The sequence below is a fragment of the Chelonoidis abingdonii genome, chromosome 1 (genome assembly GCF_003597395.2).
Source record: "Chelonoidis abingdonii isolate Lonesome George chromosome 1, CheloAbing_2.0, whole genome shotgun sequence".
In the NCBI taxonomy this organism is placed as follows: domain Eukaryota; kingdom Metazoa; phylum Chordata; order Testudines; family Testudinidae; genus Chelonoidis; species Chelonoidis abingdonii.
Window position 1 is genome coordinate 254,985,719 of NC_133769.1, and position 20,060 is coordinate 255,005,778.

At 38.7% G+C, this 20,060-nt stretch overlaps 1 protein-coding gene across 4 annotated transcripts in view; it reads right to left on the bottom strand.

Annotated features, from left to right (window-relative positions):
* The window catches only part of TGFBRAP1 (transforming growth factor beta receptor associated protein 1), a 65,229-nt gene that overhangs the window by 11,738 nt on the left and 33,431 nt on the right, over positions 1-20,060 (bottom strand). For all 4 annotated transcript variants that reach the window (XR_012654927.1, XR_012654925.1, XM_032762510.2 and 1 more), the window contains exons 5-6: positions 10,030-10,112; positions 1,179-1,520 (exon numbers count right to left, since the gene is read on the bottom strand). Coding sequence is in view for 2 of the 4 variants with exons in the window: in XM_032762510.2 (XP_032618401.1) it covers positions 1,179-1,520; positions 10,030-10,112 (425 nt within the window). In the remaining 2 variants the exon portion in view is untranslated. The remainder of the gene's footprint in view (positions 1-1,178; positions 1,521-10,029; positions 10,113-20,060) is intronic.

A 20,060-nucleotide genomic window follows, 5' to 3' on the forward strand; every position in this document is an offset into this window, starting at 1 on the left:
AGGAAAACCAATATCAGATTTCAGAATTCAAATATTAAGTTTCTGACCAGTGAATAAACTAGAAGTTTTAAAGTTCACTACTAAATAATTTAACTATAGTTTTAAATTAGAATTCAACTTAAAAGTAGTTCTGTTCACGTACTTTTCTCTCAGCACAAGACATCTCAACAAAGAAACATTTTATTCTTATTGTTCCACTTTTAATTTTCACACTGTCTCTCACATCACATGGGGTCATACCAGTCACCCTATTGTTTGTTCAATACAGTACAAGTCATTTAGTTTTAACTACTACTTAGGGTTGCCAGGTGTCCGGTTTTAGACTGGAACGCCCGAAAAGGGCACTGCTGACCCAGCCATTAGAAGTCCAGTCGGTGGCACAGTGTGGATCCGGGGCTAAGGCAGGCTCCCTAGTTCTGTGTGGCCCTCGGAAGCGGCCACCAGGTCCCTAGAGGCTGCAGAGATCTGGTGTCCACTTCCTGAGAAGCTCGGTAAGCGCTGCCGGGACCCCACACCTCCTCACGCACCCTAACCCCCTGGCCCAGCCTGGAGCCCACTCCTGCACCCCAATCCCCTACCTTAGTCTGGTGAAAGTAAGTGAGGGTGGGGAAGAGTGAGCGATGAAAGGAGGGTGGAATGGAGTAAGCGGGGGCAGGGCCTTGAAGAAGGGGAAGGGGTGTTCGCTTTTGTGTGATTAGAAAGTTGGCAATCCTACTCCTACTACAAAGTATCAAATGACAGCTGAGGTCCTTTAAGCCTAGAAACACCTAGGGACCAGGCAATCAAACACTTTCCTAACCTCAAGGGGAATTCCCCACCCCCCCAAGTTTTCTTTTCATAATTAACAAGTTTGAAAATGAAGTTCAAATTGTACTTGCCTGAAACAGCATAAAATTGCTGGCTTGCAAGCTCCCTACACACAGCTCTGCCAATGCACCTCAAGTTTGAGCTTCAACTCCACCCAGATATTCCAGTCCATCTCTTAAAACAAATAGTCAAATGCTGTTTTGCATTTGTGCACACACCAACACCACAAACTAAAGCAAGCCTCACCTGACTGGGACATCTAAAGAAATGGATTCAAATCCTTAAGTGACTGGTAACTGTATAGACCAAAAATAAAACATTTCTCTCACTCCCACCCCAAAGTAGGTGATCTATTTAATGAAATGTCTCACTTTTTGTGTTTCTCCAGCCAGGCAGCACTGTCTGTTAGAAGACAGAAATTCTCCGAGACCAGTAGATCCAGAAGGCTTTCATGATCAGCCTCTGCATACAGCTTGAGCAAAGCTGTATCAATGTCTTCCTTGTAGCCATTAGCAACTTCAGTGCTGCGGACTTCATTCAAATAACTCATGAGGAATCGTTTGCACTTAGTCATCTTCTCCTGGTCCCCTTGGGTCAGCTGGTTTAAATCAGCATACTCATGCAGAGGCGGATGAGACCGTATGAATGAAGAGGAAGCAGGCAACAGGAAGGGGTAGAGAGAGATCAGCTCCCGGACATCCAGCTGGCCGCTTCTGCAATTACAGTGTCAAACTAAATGAAGCAAAAAAGAAAGAAAAAGTATACATAGGCACACACAAAAAAAGCCATACTGAGGTTGTCTGCACACATGCTTCTCAGTACAAAGACACCGTTTAAACTGTCAATTTTTGAAAGTTATTTATTAAATCTTACTATCAGAGACATTTCCCCCAGAACAAGTCTGGGGATTTTTCTAGTTCTACAGGAGAACTCTTGTGTCATTCCACATAGGTGTCCCAGGGCATGAGAACTTCATGATTCAGGGGGACTAGTCAGGGGACGATCAGCTTTTCACTTCTTGGTAACTGGTATGAATCCATCTCAGGTAAGCACTGACAAATTAACATCTGACAGCTGTGGCCAATGTGAAGTTAGTTGGTGGCCCCAGTCCAGCTCTTAGGGGATACTACTTTGTATTATTTGTGCTGGTCTCTGGATGCATTCAACTATCCTCTCACACAGGGCCTAGGCACAATGAAACCACCTGTACAGTAAGTGTTCTGTAGATAAAAGGTGACTTGTCATATGGACAGCCCACCTGGCACTTTTCACCAGCAACTAAATTTGCTCTTCTTTAAAAAGACAGAGAACCTCAGGTAGACCTCTATGCTTTAAAAGAAATGTTGTATGTGGAATGGAGAGGATGGTTCCCAACATACGGTAAAGAGTCAAGAAAACAAAAGATTGATGAAAGAATAGCTATTTATAGATACACAACTATCTGTTGTGTACAGTAGAGTAAGTACAGACCTCTAGAGTGTTAAAACCCACCTGCGTTACAATGAATGAATTACCAATGTTGAAAAAAAGTGTTGCCTGTGCTAACTGAAGCCTTGTTTTCCTTCAAGATGCTCCTTCAGCCAAGGCTGAAAATATTCCTGAAGGATATTTTGAGAGTAAAATGTCTGGCTAGGAGAAGAAGTTACTGCATATGTTCAGATTTGTAGAGCACCTCAGGATGTCTAAAACATCTGTCTGACTTATATTGTTAGGATTTCAATGCCTGGGACAGTAGTCCGATTTGGACACAAGTTTAAACAAAGCTAATATTCACAGAGCAGATCAAGAAAGTGTAGAGAAGTCTCTCAGAAGAATGCACTAAGTTTTGAGGATCCAACTAAAGTAAATTAGAGTTGCAACCGTTACTCATGGGATGACTGGACTTTTTTTTGTTTTGGTTTCCACACTTGCAGACACTCTACTGGACAGAACAGAAATACTGTAAACCTTCAGAGATGGAAGCAGAATGCTCCGAAAGAACCAGGGGCTGCTAAGTCTCATCCTAAATTACTTCTCCCATCTTTTATCTTGAGAAGCAATGGAAGAAGTGTATTGGATGTTTGAAGTACAGCAATCAGATATATAGTTTCTGAAAACCTCAGCCATAACCTCATCCCCACCTCGGCCCCTTTTACTCCAGGGGAATGATGCACCAAAAAAATTAAAAATTCTGCAAAATTCTGCATATTTTGTCAAAATAATACAATATAATCACACCAGTTTCAATTATTTTGGTGATTTATTTCAAAATACCTGTCAGCAACTATGCCTGTAACAACGTAGACAACAAAAAAAGATACAGGAAATATTTTTTTGACAAATAGATTCTTTACTAGGCATATTAACACAGAACTCTGAGGAGTAATAATTCATTTAAACTAGGGCTGTTGATTAATCACAATTAACTCACATGATTAACTCAAAATTTAATTGTGATTAAAAAATTGCAATTTTAATCACACTTAAATAGAATACCTATTGAATTTAGATATTTTTGGATGTCTATTATCAAATATATTGATTTCAATTGCAACAAAATACAAAGTGCACAGTGCTCACTACATTTATTACAAATATTTGCACTGTCAAATGACAAAAGAAATAGTATTTTTCAGTTCACCTCATACAAGTACTGTAGTGCAATCTCTTTATTGTTAAAGTGCAACTTACAAATGTAGATTTTTTTTTTTTTTGGTTACAAAACTGGACTCAAAACAATGTCAAACTTTAGAGCCTACAGGTCCACTCACTCCTACTTCTTGTTCAGCCAATCGCTAAAACGAACAAGTTTATTTACATTTATGAGAGAATGCTGCCCACTTATTTATAACGTCACCTGAAAGTGAAAACAAGTGTTTGCATGGTATTGTAGCTGGAACTGCAAGATATTTACATGACAGACATGCTAAACATTTACATGCCCCTTCATGTTTCAGCCACCATTCTAGAAGACATGCTTCCATGCTGATGACACATTAAAAATTAATGCATTAATTAATTTTGTGATTGAACTCATTGGGGGAGAACTGTATGTCTCTGGCTTTGTCTACCCACATTCTGCCATATATTTCATGTTCTAGCAATTCCAGATGATGACCCAACACATTTAAGAACACTTTCGCAGCAGATTTGACAAAATGCAAAGAAGGTACTAATGTGAGATTTCTCAAAATAGTTAAAGCACTTGACCCAAGATTTAAGAATCTGAAATGCTGTCCAAAATCTGAGAGAGACGAGATGTGGAACACGCTTTCAGAAGTCTTAAGAGAGCAACACTCAGATGCGAAAACTACAGAACCTGAACCACCAAAAAAGAAAATCAACCTTCTGCTGGTGGCATTTGACTCAGATGACGAGTGAACATGCATCGGTCCACTCTGCTTTGGATCGTTATTGAGTAAAACCAGTCATCAGCATGGACGCATACTCTCTGGAACGGTGGTAAATTGAATTACTTGTATTAGGTGAATTAAAAAATTTTTTTGCAGTGCAAATATTTGTAATGAAAAATATACAATGAGCACTGTACCCTTGTATTCTGTGTAGTAACTGAAATTAATATATTTGAAAATGTAGAGAATAGCCAAAAACATTTAAATACTGTAAATGGTATTCTATTAACAGCGTGACTAATTACAATTTTTTTTTAACTGTGCGATTAATCACGATTGACTTTTTTAATCTTGATTGCCCTAATAGATAATATATCTAGCTTTTCCCGAAGGCCCACCATTCGCTAGATCTGCAAAGACCTTACTGCTTAAGACTCCCTCTTCAGAGTGTCTCTCTCTCTCACTCAGTCTAACTCCCTAGACTGTTTCTGACAATCTCATTCTCGCTCTGAGAGTCTACTCTTGAGTGTTTGATTTCTAGCTTCCCAGCTTTGGCAAAAAAAGGTTTGCAAGCAATGAGAGACTGGACATCGCATTCTTGAAGCTAACAGCTTGAGCCTTTTACTGTCTTTCAAGTGCAGATGTCAGATCTATTGGGTGACTGTCTTGTCTGGTCTTCCCACAACCCCCTATTAAGTTAGATCAGTACATTCATACTGGAAATTCTAAGAATTCTATAATTACACAGTGTTTTGACCTCACTAAGTCACTTACAATATTATTCATAGATTAATACACAGCAGCTCTAAAATCAGCACAATGGAATGCATAAAGCAAGCCCTTCAACCACCAGCGTCTATCACCTGTCACCTGGAATCTGCTTCTGTAATGAAGTACTTTGACAGCTTTCCATTTTTGTGACTGGCAAACAGATTCACTGCTGGGAAGCCATACTTCCATGAGATCAGTTTGAAGATGTCCAGATTCAGACATGATGGAGTTGTTGATGGTGCATCTGCCAAGTCAGTCTGCCTTCTCATTTAGTTCTCACTGTCTATTATTCTTATGGAACTAGTTTCTCCTCAGCCCATTCCATTACTTCCAAGTATAAGATCCACCTTTGAGTTCTCCCTTGGTTGTTGAGGTTTGCTAGTATGCCACTGCTGTCTGACTGGACCAGAACAGAACATGATTCACGAGGTGGCTCTGGAACCTGCACAGGACAAGCTTCACCACTCACTTCCACAAGACTGATGCTCTCATTCCTATCAATGGAGCTCCATGTGCCTTGCACTGTTCTGGGACCCAGATGTGCTCTTCACCCCAGTAGGCTGGCATCCTTCATGAGTACCTGAGGGACCACAGAGCAGACAGAAAGACCGAGACAGTGGACACTCTCTAGAATTGTCCAACATCTGAAACTCCAGCAGCTGGACTAGAACCAGCACCCACTCTTGCATGCATAATGGTGTGCAGTTCCAAACCTTCAGCAGAAATTTCTGGCAACTTGATATGGAATTATGACCATTGCATAAGAAACCAGAAGGCCCCACTCCATCCCTATTTCATCCAATCACCCAATCTGGCAGTCCTATTAAACACTAGATGGGGATGATTGAAATCATGCCTTTTGGCTATAAAAGCAATACAGTCCTTCTTCTGAGGGAACCAGTTCTTAGGGGTATTGTTGAGAGAGACCATCCTTCTGAGGAGTGGGATATTCTGTCTCCTAGATTCAAATCAGGACAGATGCACAGTCCTTTGGTACCATAGCAAAATCCATACATTGCAATCACTTCTGCTTTGCTTTTGATCCATGATACATGGTTTTCCCATGACTTACCCGCCATCTTTTTTTTGGTACTTCTGTGATGTGGATGAACAAAAGGAGCTTTTCTCCCTGTTGTTGGGCTTGTAGTGCCTTTGAGGTACTGTATGGAGATGGGAGGGTCTGCTTTGGTTTGGATGCTCCTTTTGCCACTATCTTATCCAATTTTTTTTTTCCAGAGAGGGGAAAGCCTATGAATTTGGATGAGCACAAGGTTTATCTGGTGTGAGCAACTGCAGTCCAGGACCAGATGTGGACCAATCTGAGAATCATAATGTCCACTGAGGTGTCTGAAATGAAAGGCTTTGCTAGGGATATTTTCGTAAGGGCAGAACTGAAGTCAGGATGGACCTCGTCATCCAAAACTTGTAGGTTATCTAGTCAAGAGACCATACCTCTCATAAAACAGATAGTGGTGAGGGATTCTCAGAGCACCCCACTAAGGCTCAAAGTCCTTACTAAAGGTGATCTCCATCTTCCAGTTGTCTCTTTGGGAGAGAAACCCCTTTCAATGTGACCATCAGATCCTTGCTATGATACCATCAGAGCATCTACTTTTGGTATTTCTTTATGGCATTTTTTGGCTCTTGCACCTTACAGTACTTAAGTGCATGCCTGCTCATATGCTTGCCCTTGTCAGTGCATTCCCATTCATCCCTGATTAAGTCTTCAAAAGAAGATGGAAGTGAATTCCTGTCTCAGGATGGGATTTGGCAGGTATTTGAACTTAGTCTTCTCATCTACTGCCACATGGGGTTATATCTGTATGGAAGATGCCATTTTCCTGTAGTATCAAATTTATCAGGGAATAACATTTTCCTCCTCTTGCCCTGCTGAGATACCAAATCAGAAAGCTTCTCCTCCTCTTGAGTAGTGGAGATAGGGTCTGAGTAAGAATAGGAAACTTTTAGATATTTTATACTCATTCTCTTTTGTGCTTCCTGGAAGGGAGGGGCTCTTTCTCCCCTGTTTTGCACTCCATGCCTGTGACCAAGGTGAGGTATCAAGACACCTGATAAGAGGTTGAGCCCTTTAGATACATAGAATCATGGACTATTAGGCTTGGAAGAGACCTCAGGAGATCATCTAGTACAATCCCCTGCTCAAAGAAGGACCAAATCCAACTAAATCATCCCAGCCAGGGCTTTATCAAGCCGGGCCTTAAAACTGCTAAGGATGGAGATTCCACTACCTCCCTAAGTAACACATTCTAGTGCCCTAGTGAAATAGTGTTTCCTAATATCCAACCTAGACCTCCCCCACTGCAACTTGAGACCATTGCTGCTTTTTCTGTCATCTGCCACCACTGACAACAGCCGAGCTCCATCTTCTTTGGAACCCCCCTTCAGGTAGTTGAAGGCTGCTATCAAATCCCCCCTCACTCTTCTTTTCTGCAGACTAAATAACCCCAGTTCCCTCAGCCTCTCCTTGTAAGTCTTGTGCCCCCAGCTCCTAAATCATTTTCGTTGCCCTCTGCTGGACTCTCTCCAATTTGTCCACATCCCTTCTGTAGTCGGGGGGACCAAAACTGGACAAAATACTCCAGGTGTGGCCTCACTGGTGCCAAATAGAGGGGAATAATCACTTCCCTCGATTTTCTGGCAATGCTCCTATTAATACAGCCTAATATGCTGTTGGCCTTCTTGGCAACAAGGGCACAATGCAGACTCATATCCAGTTTCTCATCCACTGTAATCCCCAGATCCTTTTCTGCAGAACTGCTGCTTAGCCAGTTGGTTCCCAGCCTATAGTGGTGCATGGGATTCTTCCTTCCTAAGTGCAGGACTCTGCACTTGTCCTTGTTGAACCTCATCAGATTTCTTTTGGCCTAATCCTCCAATTTGTCTAGGAGACTCTGTATCCTATCTACCTCTCCCCCCAGCGTAGTGTCATCTGCGAACTTCCCGAGGGTGCAACTCATCCCATCATCCAGATAATTAAATAAAGATGTTGAACAAAACCGGCCCCAGGACTGACCTCTGGGGCACTCAGCTTGATACTGGCTGCCAACTAGACATCAAGCCGTTGATCTCTACCCGTTGAGCCTGACAATCTAGCCAGCTTTCTATTCACTTTATAGTCCATTCATCCAATCCATACTTTCTTTAACTTGCTGGCAAGAATACTGTGGGAGACTATCAAAAGCTTTGCTAAAGTCAAGCTATATCACATCCACCACTTTCCCCATATCCCTTTATCTCATCATAGAAGGCAATCAGGTTGGTCAGGCATAATTTGCCCTTTGTGAATCCATGCTGACTGTTCCTGATCACCTTTCTCTCCTCCAAGTGCTCCAAAAATGGATTATTTGAGGACCTGCTACATGATTTTGCCAGGGGTTGACCTGAGGTGACCGGTCTGTAGTTCCCCAGGTTCTCTCTTTCTTCTCTTTTTTAAATATGGACACTATTTGCCTTTTTCCAGTGTCCTCTCCTTCTGGGTGCTAGTCTCACTGTTTATGGGAGTCTCCTCACAAGAAGCCTTCAATTAATCTTCAGGAGAAAAGAACTATTTAGCAGCCCTGCTTTCTTTCCTCGCAAGGAGCTGACAACACTCTTCATATTGGGAGTGTTCTGGATCTCTTCTGGCCAGGGACTTATATATGAGTTGGCCTGATGGAGTCCTCCTTGTCTTTAGATTCTCTCCCTGAAGTGCTCAGCAACTCCTAGTTGAGCTTTTCTGCATAGCTGGGAAAAGAGTGTCCCAACATGCTGGTCTAAGTCTGAACTCCGAGCCCAGCACAGCACAGATCAGGTGATTGAACAGTCAGGATATAATTTGCACTCTGCAGAGCCTATAAATGCCACTTCACGTACAGGGCACTGCTCTGATTCAGGAGCTAAGTAAGCCATCTGTTCAGGCATTTATTTTCCTCAGGAGATTTCTTTTTCACTCCGTTGCTTTATCCTTCCCTGCTAAAATGTTCACTACTCCCCATACATCACAAAACTCTATGAACATTGGGCCGCACGTTGGGAAATTTCTTTCCCATTTATTTCCTTTTTTGTAATAGCATTTCTCACAATTCTATTCTCCTTGGCCTGGGTTCATTAGCCAAGGGACAAGATTTAATTTTTTATTTATTTATTTATTTTTACTACGGTTGTAGGGCAGTTAGCATTCTATACATAACTCACTGGTTGACATTAAGGTTTTACAATTATTATTTCAGGAGTTTCTATACAGTTTTGGAATGATTTCTGGTGCAAAGCCAAAGAAGGGCTGGGGACAGCCAGGACTTCATTGCAACAATGAACAGCCTATGCGTCACAGAAATGTAGGAGACGCTGACAGCAGAAACAACAAAAAACAGCCAATAGGGTGAACAGCTTCATTTTTAACCACACTTATGGAATGAGAACAGAGCAACAAGACTGTCAGCAGCCATTTTGTTTCAAAGTCACAGTAAAGTCAGGAAGATTTGTAGAGATTTTTGAAAATGGCAAGTAGATCTTGTGGAAGAGACCGAACACTGTTTAAGAAGGCAAATCTGAATATAAAGAAGAACTTAATAGAAAAATTTGACAGTGCAGTTATGTATCACCAGTATAACCTGCAACTGATTTTACCTTAATGCAGAAATGTTACTGCTTCCTAATTACTCAATTGAAGAGCACTAACACATCTCCCCTTCCAATCCCTGCTGCCCAACAATTTAAGCATTTTAAGTGGGCACTGTGCCACATTTTGCAGTTTTAATGGATTTAAGAAAGCAGAACAAACTACATCAGACCCTGACCTTGGAAGCTGATCTGCATGGGCATGAAATTAGTTGGTCTCCACATGGGCACAGTGGAGATTACAGGATCAGGGCCCTAGTACTTTATGTCAATTATAGTTATGGTACAAAAATAACTTAACACATTATGGGTTACCCTTCATCCAGTCATTAAGCTGTTCCAAAATTATTTTGGTCCTCTTCAATTATAACCATTTCTACCACAGCAGTATTACACTTGCATCATAAAATATTCCTGTGAAATGCCTTTAAATTCAAGCATGCAACCTTGTTTAAGGACGATTAACATGAGTGTTATTCATTTTGTCAACACACAGAATTACCTGAAGAGTTCTTTTGCTTCTAGGAACTGAAGCTGTGCAAAGTGTATAAAACCTGCTTGCTGCAAGATTCGTTTGTACATTACCTGAAAGATGGGGAAAAAGGTTTGTTAGTGTAAATGACTATTCAAAAACTATAATTACTGCAATAGTTAACTACTTCACAAAGCATTCAATGCATGATATAGAACAGTGCTTCTGAATTATTGCACGATACAAAACCCTCAGCTTATGCATTTTAAATCAGGTTTACTCAATAACAAAGATAATTTTGAAAATACTCACTACATGAAATTTCTGAATATTTTAGTCAAGACTCCTGAACACAAATCCAGACTGACAAATTTAACTGCTCACTGCACCATTTGACATCAGACTTAAGATATCATATACCCTGACTTGTCCTGAAAATTTAAAATTGGGCTGTCAAGCAATTAAAAAAATTGTGATTAATCACGGTGTTAAACAATATACCATTTAAATGTTTTTGTATATTTTCTACATTTTCAAATATATTTATTTCAATTACAACACAGAATACAAAGTGTAGTGTTCACTTTATATTTATTACTACAAATATTTGCACTGTAAAAATAAAGTCGTATTTGTCAATTTACAGTACTTGTATCAGGTGGTGCAATCTCTATTATGAAAGTTGAACTTAAATGTAGAATTATGAACAAAAATAACTGCGTTAAACAAATCAAAACTTTAGAACCTACAAGTCCACTCAGTCCTACTTCAGCCTATTGCTCAGACAAACAAGTTTGGTTACAATTTGCAGGAGGTAATACTGCCTGCTTCTTGTTTACAACGTCATCAGAAAGTGAGAACAGGTGTTAACACTACTGTAGCCAGCATTGCAGAATATTTATGTGCCACATGCGCTAAAGATTCATATGTCCCTTCATGCTTCAACCACCATTCCAAAGGACATGCGTCCATAGTGATGACTGGTTCTGCTCGATAATGATCCAAAGCAGAGTGGATCAACCCATGTTCACTTTAATCGTCTGAGTCAAATGCCACCAGCAGGTTGATTTTCCTTTTGGTGGTTTGAGTTATGTAGTTTCCGCATCTGAGTGTTGCTCTTTTAAGACTTCTGAAAGCATGTGCCAAACCTCATCCCTCTCAGATTTTGGATGGCACTTCAGATTCTTAAACCTTGGGTTGAGTGCTATATCTATTTTTAGAAATCTCACATTGGTACCTTCTTTGTTTTGTTAAATCTGATGTGAAAGCATTCTTAAAACCAACTGTGCTGGGTCATCATCTGAAAATGCAACAACATGAAATATATGGCAGAATGTGGGTAAAAAACAGGACACATGCAATTCTCTCTCGAGTTCAGTCACAAAATCAGTGTATTTTTTTTTTTTTTTTTAACAAGCATTATTAGCATGGAAGCATGTCCTCTGAAATCGTGGTCAAACCATGAAGAGGCATATGAATGTTTAGCATATTTGGCACATTACCAGCTTGCAGTGCCGGCTACAGAAGTGCCATGCGAACACCTGTTCTCACTTTCAGGTGACATTGTAAATAAGAAGCAGGTAGCATTATCTCCCATAAATGTAAACAAACTAGTTTGTTTTAGGATTGGCCGAACAAGAAGTAGGACTGAGTGGACTTGTAGGCTCTAAAATTTGACACTCTTTTGTGTTTGAGTGCAGCTATGTAAACAATAAAAAACCTACATTTGTAAAGTACGCTTTCATGAAATTGCACAATACTTGTATGAGGAGAATTGAAAAATTATTTTTCATCATTTTTACAGTTAAAATTTGTAATAAAAAATACAAAGTGAGCACTGTACACTTTGTACTCTGTGTTGTAATAGAAATCAATATATTTGAAAATGTAGAAAACATCCAAAAATATTTAATAAATTTCAATTAGTATTTTATTGTTTAACAGCAAGGTTAATTGTGATTGCAATTTTTTTGAGTTAATTGCCGTTAACTCATGCAATTAATCGACAGCCCTACTTAAAAGGGGGGGGGGGGGGGGGGGGAGAGGAAGAGTGCATGCAGACAGGTAGGAAGAGCCAGACCTTATAACAACTAGAAAGTGTTACAAAACTAAGAGTCTTCTAGTGTGTCTATTATAACTTTCCTTCTGAAGTTTTATTTTCAAGATTTTTACATACTTGGCATACACTTTCAACAGAGAAAAAGCATCCTCATCTATAAAAGCAGAGGTGAAACTGACCAGTATATTTTAAGTTAAATGTTGAGTTAGTGGTCACTAGATAATGATAAATGTATATGCAATGTTTTAGGTATTCTCTGTATTAACAGAAGTACCGTATTACTGAAAATATAGAGACAAATACACTTCTCAAATTGCAGTCTGCAGCACACCTGCTGGTGGTCACATGATGCTGGTTCCTCGTTTCCAGGAGCATCTACACTTATGATAATCTGCCAGCTTCATTGATATAAATTGATTTTTACACATAAAACTCTAAACAGTGTTATGAAAGCTATCAACACACACAGTGCTAACAGTTCCAATTTTCAACTGAAGTAGCTAGGTAAATTGTAGTATTCCTCAACAATCTATTGCATGCAGAAAGATACTGCACAAGAATCAGAGGCCTTCGGCAGGGTGGATTGATTTACAAAGTGATTTTAAGTAACCAACTTTAATCATGATTTAAATCAGCAAACAAGAAACTTTGATTTACTTTGATATAAACTGTATTTTGTATATGCAACTTTTCAGTTATTTTCCTAAAGCAAGATTCATTCTCATTGGCTGATATAACTATTAACAGTTGATTTACAACCAAATTTGGTATTTTTTGCTAATTGAGAGGGTATACTATCCCTATACATTTAAACAGTTATATCCTTAAAACACATGTATTCAAAGTCTTAATTTTTACATTTTTTATGACAATGGTGGATGATGCATTTCTTATTTACTAGGTAATTTTTTTTTTTACTCTCAATTTGTGAGAAGTGATATTTGAACAGAAACTGGAATTCAGTTAAAATATATAAAAAACATTTTAGAATTAGATGTACTAGATACATAAAGTATCAAATTTCAATTTAACACTGCTTTATTAAGCAAAGGCTGTAAATAGTGAATTGATAGCTTGTTTCTGGTCACCGTGGGCATGATTTTCAAAGGTATTCAAGTGACTAAAGATGCAGACAGGAGCCTAATGGGATTCTCAAAAGTGCCCAAGCAGGGTAAGGTGCCCAACTGCCATCAAAATCAATGGTAGTTAAGCATCTATCCTGTTAAGGAAGTTTGAAAATCCCACTGGAGACCTGCCTGCATCTTTAGATGCTTAAACCCTGCAAAAATCTGGCCCCATGTCCTCTGAGAACTAGCAGATCTCATTTTCTCCCCAACCTGTTTTTTATTCTTAGATTGGGAGTTGAAAAAGCAAGAAAACTTGTTTTCTTCTTCCAACTTGTGTCTCAACTTCAAGCTAACTAGTTCAAAAAAATTCTCTCTATACACCTGCTAGAAAAAGTTAAAGCAAAAGTAGTGTATACACTCATTCATAAGACAAATTTTTTTAGTAAAAAAGGGAAGCACCAGAGAAGGGGGTCGGCTTATGAACAGGTATAGAGAGGGAGAGGTGGGACACAGCTCCTCTCCCAAACAAAGTTAGCAAGGAGAGGCAGCACAGCCAGAATGGAAAAGGTGGGGACAGAGTATCTCTGCTTCTGGCCACGCTGCTCTCCCCCAGCCTCCAAAGCAGATGCAGCTCTGGGGCTGGCAGGCTATGGCCACGATGCCTGGTCTGGCCCGCCAGAGCTGCTCCAGCCAGGTCAGACATCCTCCCTATGCCCTCCCCAGATAAGGTGGGAAGGGAAGAGTGTGGGGTCCCGGACTGGGGTCTATGACCTCTATACTGGGGTCATTGGAGGGTGGTCACGGGGATTATTTCCCTGACTCCCAGCTTCTCCCCCCCAAAAAATTTCCCCACCAGTTGCTGTCCCGGCCCGTCAGGGTAAGAACCTGGGCTGGGACACTTTCTTTATTTAGGTTTACCTCCGTGCCTGTGGATGCTCAAAGTAAACAAACCATCTCAGCCCGCCAGCAGCTTATCCTAATGACCCGGGAGCCAAAGTTTGCTGACCCCTAAATTATAGGGTCGGCTTATGAATGGGTTACAAAAATTTTCCATTTTTACTTATCCATCTTGGGGGGAGGGTCGGCTTATAAATGAACCAGCTTATTATCGAGTATATGCAGTAATTTACACCAAAAGCTTTTCTGCACAAACAGAAAGTTCCTATATCTGCAAAAAGACAGCATTCACTCCATTGCCAAGACAGCAAATATATACTTAATGAAATACAAGACATTGTAACATATATAAAGCTTGAGTTGACCTAAGAAGTTAAAGATATTTTCCCCCCAGATTCTGTATAACTAAAAAAGCAGCAGCCTTTAATTCATTTAAATGAGCCTTCAAATTTCTGCAGCATATTTTTATTTAAATTATTTTAATAGCTTATAGTAAATTTAGGCCTTAACACAGGCTAACAATTTCAAGTTCAATTTTAAACATGTTTATTATTAAGAAAAATGTATCTAATTTATATTAAAAGAACTTAAGAACAATTTTTATCTACTTTGGTGATAATGGAATATTTGACTGACTTGCCAAGGCTCATGCACTCAGTGAACCCAGTAAAGGGGAGAGTTTATTCATTCTGGAAGACCATTTAGAACACACACAAAGGTTTGTAAATTAACAGTGATTAAAAGGCAAGAAGACTCAGTTTCAGAAGTCATTTTTCCACCATGCCATTGAGCCTCTCCATAGTGCTGTATTTCAGGTATCCCTAGAACTGAGGGCATGTATGAACCAGAATATAAATCTTGGAATACCAAGGCACAATGAAGGTTATCAACTGACTAGTGGTACCAGTGAAGATCAACACCAACAAAAAGTGTATTCATGTCACTCAAAGAACCCATCGCAATATAAATGTTAATTTCACAGCAATTTTATTTATTTAGCCAGCTACTTTAACACTATTGGCTCTGCATTTATCTCTGGAAAAATACAAAAAGCAAACAGCAGCTCTCTCTCTATCGTCAAGCCTTTTCCCAGCTGCTGAAAATTGAATATTATAGTACATGTTAAAGAGGCATCAAAGTACAACCTGCTACAGAATAAGTTACCCCACATGCTTTTTTTCTCCTACCTTCTTTGTTTTGTGGATGTATTTTGTAAGGACCTTATAAGAATATTCCACATTATTTTTCCTTATATGAACCTAAAGGAACAGACACTCTTGCTCTTTGCAACTACAAGGACAAATTTACTAAGACTAAATAAAAATGAGGTGAAAAACTGGATATTTAAAATAGACTGCTATACTTTAAATAGGTCAAACAAAATAGCCAGAGGACAGCGCAGAATAGTAAGAGAACAGGCTACTGTATTTGCAATTGTTTGAACAACAATTCACCTGTCCTACAGAATCAAAATACTGTAACCACTACAGAGCAGAATGTGTTTCCCAACCTCTGCTAAGTCCGTATATTTTCAAAGAAGTTACTAACTTCCAGGAAAATGACCATTTAAGCTACATTTCATATTTATAAGTCTACAGGTGATTTTAATATTTGGTAAAATTATATTGTACAAAGAACGAAGAATTATTCAGGCAAAGGAATGTACACCAGAAACATTCCCAAAAGAAAGCTTGCATTTGAGTGGTCCAGCAAAACACGTTCATAGTCATGTATAAAGTGCAATGTATTTGATTTTCTTTTTTTAAACTGGGTGACACATTTATGTCAAGGTACAGAGTCTGTTCTCAGCAATGGTAGAAACAGTCACTTCTTGTCCCAAGACTCGTTTAGACATTGTCTTTGGGCAATATGGCTATTATCATTGATAAATCAACACAAAAAATGACCACAAAGAAGAAAAGCATTTTAAACAGAGGGTGCCAGTTCCTAGTGTGTAGGCCTTGAAACAAGTGGCCTTGTCTGTCTCTTCTCTGTCTAACCACAATGGCAGGTAGGAGATGCAACTAACAGATTCCCTTGATGTCTGCCATCATAAAATGACCAACATTAAATTAGCCTCTTTCTTAAGAGCGCAAGGTGGAAATGGACAGCAAGGCTAAAACAAGAAGTTGGAAAAAACACTCTTGAAAGAAAAAAGAATTTGCAGTTTGCATGCTTAAAGTTCAAAGAATGGAAAGGAAGATCAAAATGCTGTGAAAAAAAAAATAAAAAAATCAAACATGCCAAGAAAGTAAGTGTTGGGTATTCTAGAGGGAGAAGAGAAAATACACTTGGTGCAAAATTTGGTAATATTGCTAATAAAAAGTTTTATAAAGGGATGAGGAAAATACTCCTTTTAAACTGAATTTTCCTACAGATTTCTTTCCCAGCAGGGTCTCTTGTGCAAAACTAAACAGGTACTTTGACTGTGCCAATGACAGATAATCAAAGAGTGGAAAGGCTGCAGCTGCTTCCCAACATCAGCTCTTTGATAACATTTTCAGAAGGCTACGCTGTAGAAGAAGCCAGTTGCTCCAAGATGACTTACCTTCCATTTAAACTTCATTTTGATGTTACTGAATGAGGAGGGTGGAAACTTCAGACTGACTTCCTGTTTCCCTATCAGTGTTTTCAACTAATTTTTAAATTCCTCTTTAGACTTTGTTCGGATGTGTTCTTCCTGGGAAAAGTGGATGCTTGTATCTATTTAGAATGAGGCCATTTGAGAGAATCCCTTTCTTCTAAAATTTCCTCATCATACTTTGCTTGTTTATACTTTTTTTTTAATAAAATTATGATGCTAATTAACCTTGCAAATAGGTGAGAAATCACCACTTTGGTTATCCCAGCCCCATCTCACCATGAACGTCTTCCTGAGGAATCAGTTCTGCAGAGAAGTTTTTCCTTGCGGATAGTTGGCTTTATTTATATTAAAAGCATTAAAACAATGTATCAAGTTGGTTTTCAGACTTGTTAAACATAGAAGTCCTTTTAGTCTTTTCAGAACACTAAGAACTATAAAGATAATGAGCCTAAAAAATGAAATGAAAGTTTGGAGAAACATTCAAATAAAGGAAAAAAAATTGAAATTAGAATTTAGGAGTAACATTAAAGCTAGAACTCTAAATTTGTGGATTAAAGGAGTGGTTGATTAGTACAATCAGATTAGTGAGTAGGCAAAAATTTACTTTTCTTGAAGTCATTCTTGAGGCAAAATTCTATATACTGTTACAGAATGGAAGTGGATATTGGTTCTGGTCATTGCTATGCAGAGACTGGGTCCACATCAACTATCACGTCAACTCCCCTTCCCCCACCCCAAAAAAATGAGCAACACATTCCTTATAAAATCTAAGGAGAAACCTCCCAGCATAGTATACACATCAACCCAAATTCATCATCATCGTCTTGGCTCCTTAGTCAAGTAGAAGTTTCCAAAGTTAGAACAAGCTGCTGTGTTCTCTCTCTATTTTAAGGTCTTAAAGAGTAGCTATCACACAATAATCCAGCACTGGGTGATTTGACAGCTGTATTATTGAAGCAGGATGAAGCCAAAAGGTAGGTGGTTGGTTATTTTGAGGGAAGGGATTGTGTGGAAAAATGATGTCTCAAACGCCCAAAGGAAAAATCTACTGATGATTTACCTCTTATCTTACTAAATCTGGTGGGCTAAATTTGGAATACTCTCTCCTTTTTGGCTTCAGTAAAGTTATTCCAATTGGTAAGATTCCCTATTGGAAAATGACACTAATTCCTATTAGACGATATGTTAAGATTTTTAAACAATATAGAAAAAAATGCATTTGCTTGCTTCCTTTTCCCTTTTCATAAAAACTAGTCCACAATGACCTGAGACAAAATTTTATGTAAATATACTTCAGCTTTTATATTAGGATATTGTTCTGTCATCATGGAAACATCTAACATTTTAATGAACATTTAAATTATATAAATAGTAAAAAAGGACAAGGTCTTTAAGAGCGGTTACAAAAAAATGTTCTGTACAGGAAGCAAAAATCTTTATTTCTTGACTTGATGCCCTTACTCAGAACTGAAAGAAAATGCAACAGATTAAGAAAGCATTTCTTAATGAGGGGACGGATGCAGCCTTCTGTATACACTGAACACCACGTCAGCTATATATGACATGACTAACCCATGTACTTGGGGATTCTAGTTCAGCCGTAGAATTGGAATCCCATTCGTGAACATAGCATAAAAAAATTTATTTTCTTTGTGATGTTAATCTTTCAAATGGTTTTGGGAAAACAGCTTTGTGATCCCTTTAAAAAGCTAGCTTGAGTCTGAAGAAATTTTTGGAAGACAATTCAGAAAATGGAAGGGTACAACACAAGTGAGCAATGTTGCAATAAAAAAAGCCCAAAACTCAGGGTCCAGAATATGAAGAAAGAATTAACTATAAAAGTTCTTCTCACCCTGAAAAAACTAAAGGGATACAGGTCAAGTCTGGGCAAGGATGTCAGTTGTTTTCATACATGCACACTGTGTTGATACCTTATGGTAACGGTTATTCTGCGCAGTGTACATAGAGATTTAAGCAACAACTTCAAGGTAATTGGTTGTCTCCATGCTAACAATTAGGGGAAATAGATATGGTTTATTGAGTGTTTGATTTCACCCATATTTAATATACTTTCATGGCAATTTTGGGACAATTTTTAAAATTTGAACTGTACTAGACAAAGCAGTGGATAAATTCCAACACTTTCTTCAGATGTCTGGACAACTGTGAAAGTCACATTTGCTTGCATGTACTGAAGTGTTTGAGATGCCTACGTGGAATAATTTGGTAAATCTTGGAGGAGATTGTTATCTTACATAAAGTACGTAGGAACAGAAGATTTAGTCTAAAAAACTGTAAAAATGTACAACTTGGAAAAAAAAACCTTTCCGCTCCAGAAGTCCTGAATCATCTTTATTTTTAAATAATGGATTGCAGTTAAATATGTGGCATGAACAGAGTGTGGTATGGTCTTTCCCATACTTCATCCATATAACTTAAATGAAAGTAGTACAGGGGAAATTATCTAGCCTCAAAGCATAGAAAAGTGTTAAATATGTGACATCGTCCTTGGGGTACCAGTCTTGGTTTGCTTCTTTATGATTTGAAGGAGAACTTGATTTTTTTTCCTGCCTATTTTGTACCTCTGATATATTGGGAATTAGAAGTCTGGTCTTCCCTGCAATACTTCTCAGCCATCTCAAATATTTGCAGACTATTGAATCTAAGACATCTTTCTCCCATCTATTCATTGGGTACCAGACTTATCAAAGCCACGTATAAAGCCATGATTAAAATTCCCTTTCAGTTTGTCAAACTTCATTTGTTTGTGAAGTTATTATATCATTAGTTCTCCATATGTCTTAGCATTTTCTAGAAAATACCTAAATGTTTTAAAGTAAAAATAAAAATGGGGGATAGACAAAAGCCATCCAGGATATCTTCATGCATCATTAAAATGGGATTGTGATCTTTTCATTTTTTAAAAATTTCACAAGTCACCTTCAAAACTTAATATTGACATAGCACTTGAGTTGTAGTTTGAATCTTATTTAGCTTGAATCTTATGTAGCTTGAATCTTATCTTGTATTATAATCTTATTACCTGGGCAAATTAGTAATAGAAAGTCAAGGAAGATGTCACTGGATTCACAAAAATCAACAGAATCATAATTTCAGTGGTTTTACCTTCTGTAGCATAGCAGCAGGAGGAGGGGAGAATCGTTGCCTTCTCCTGCCCACCAGCTCCCAGTACTCCTGTTGGTGGAAATTCTGACAAAACAATTTGTCAGAAATGGGTCAAGTGGGTATCATTAGAAAGCCCTTTCTCCCACAAACATAACTGTTCCAAACATCAAATCTATAATTTTTATTATATTTTTATATATATATATATATATAAAATAAAATAAAATTCCCCTCTCACCCCTATGGGTGGTATGTGTCTTCCTCAACCTCAGGTCCTCTACCAGAGGCCTGGGAGTTTGAGGGTTCTGCGCAGTATCTTAGCTGTTCC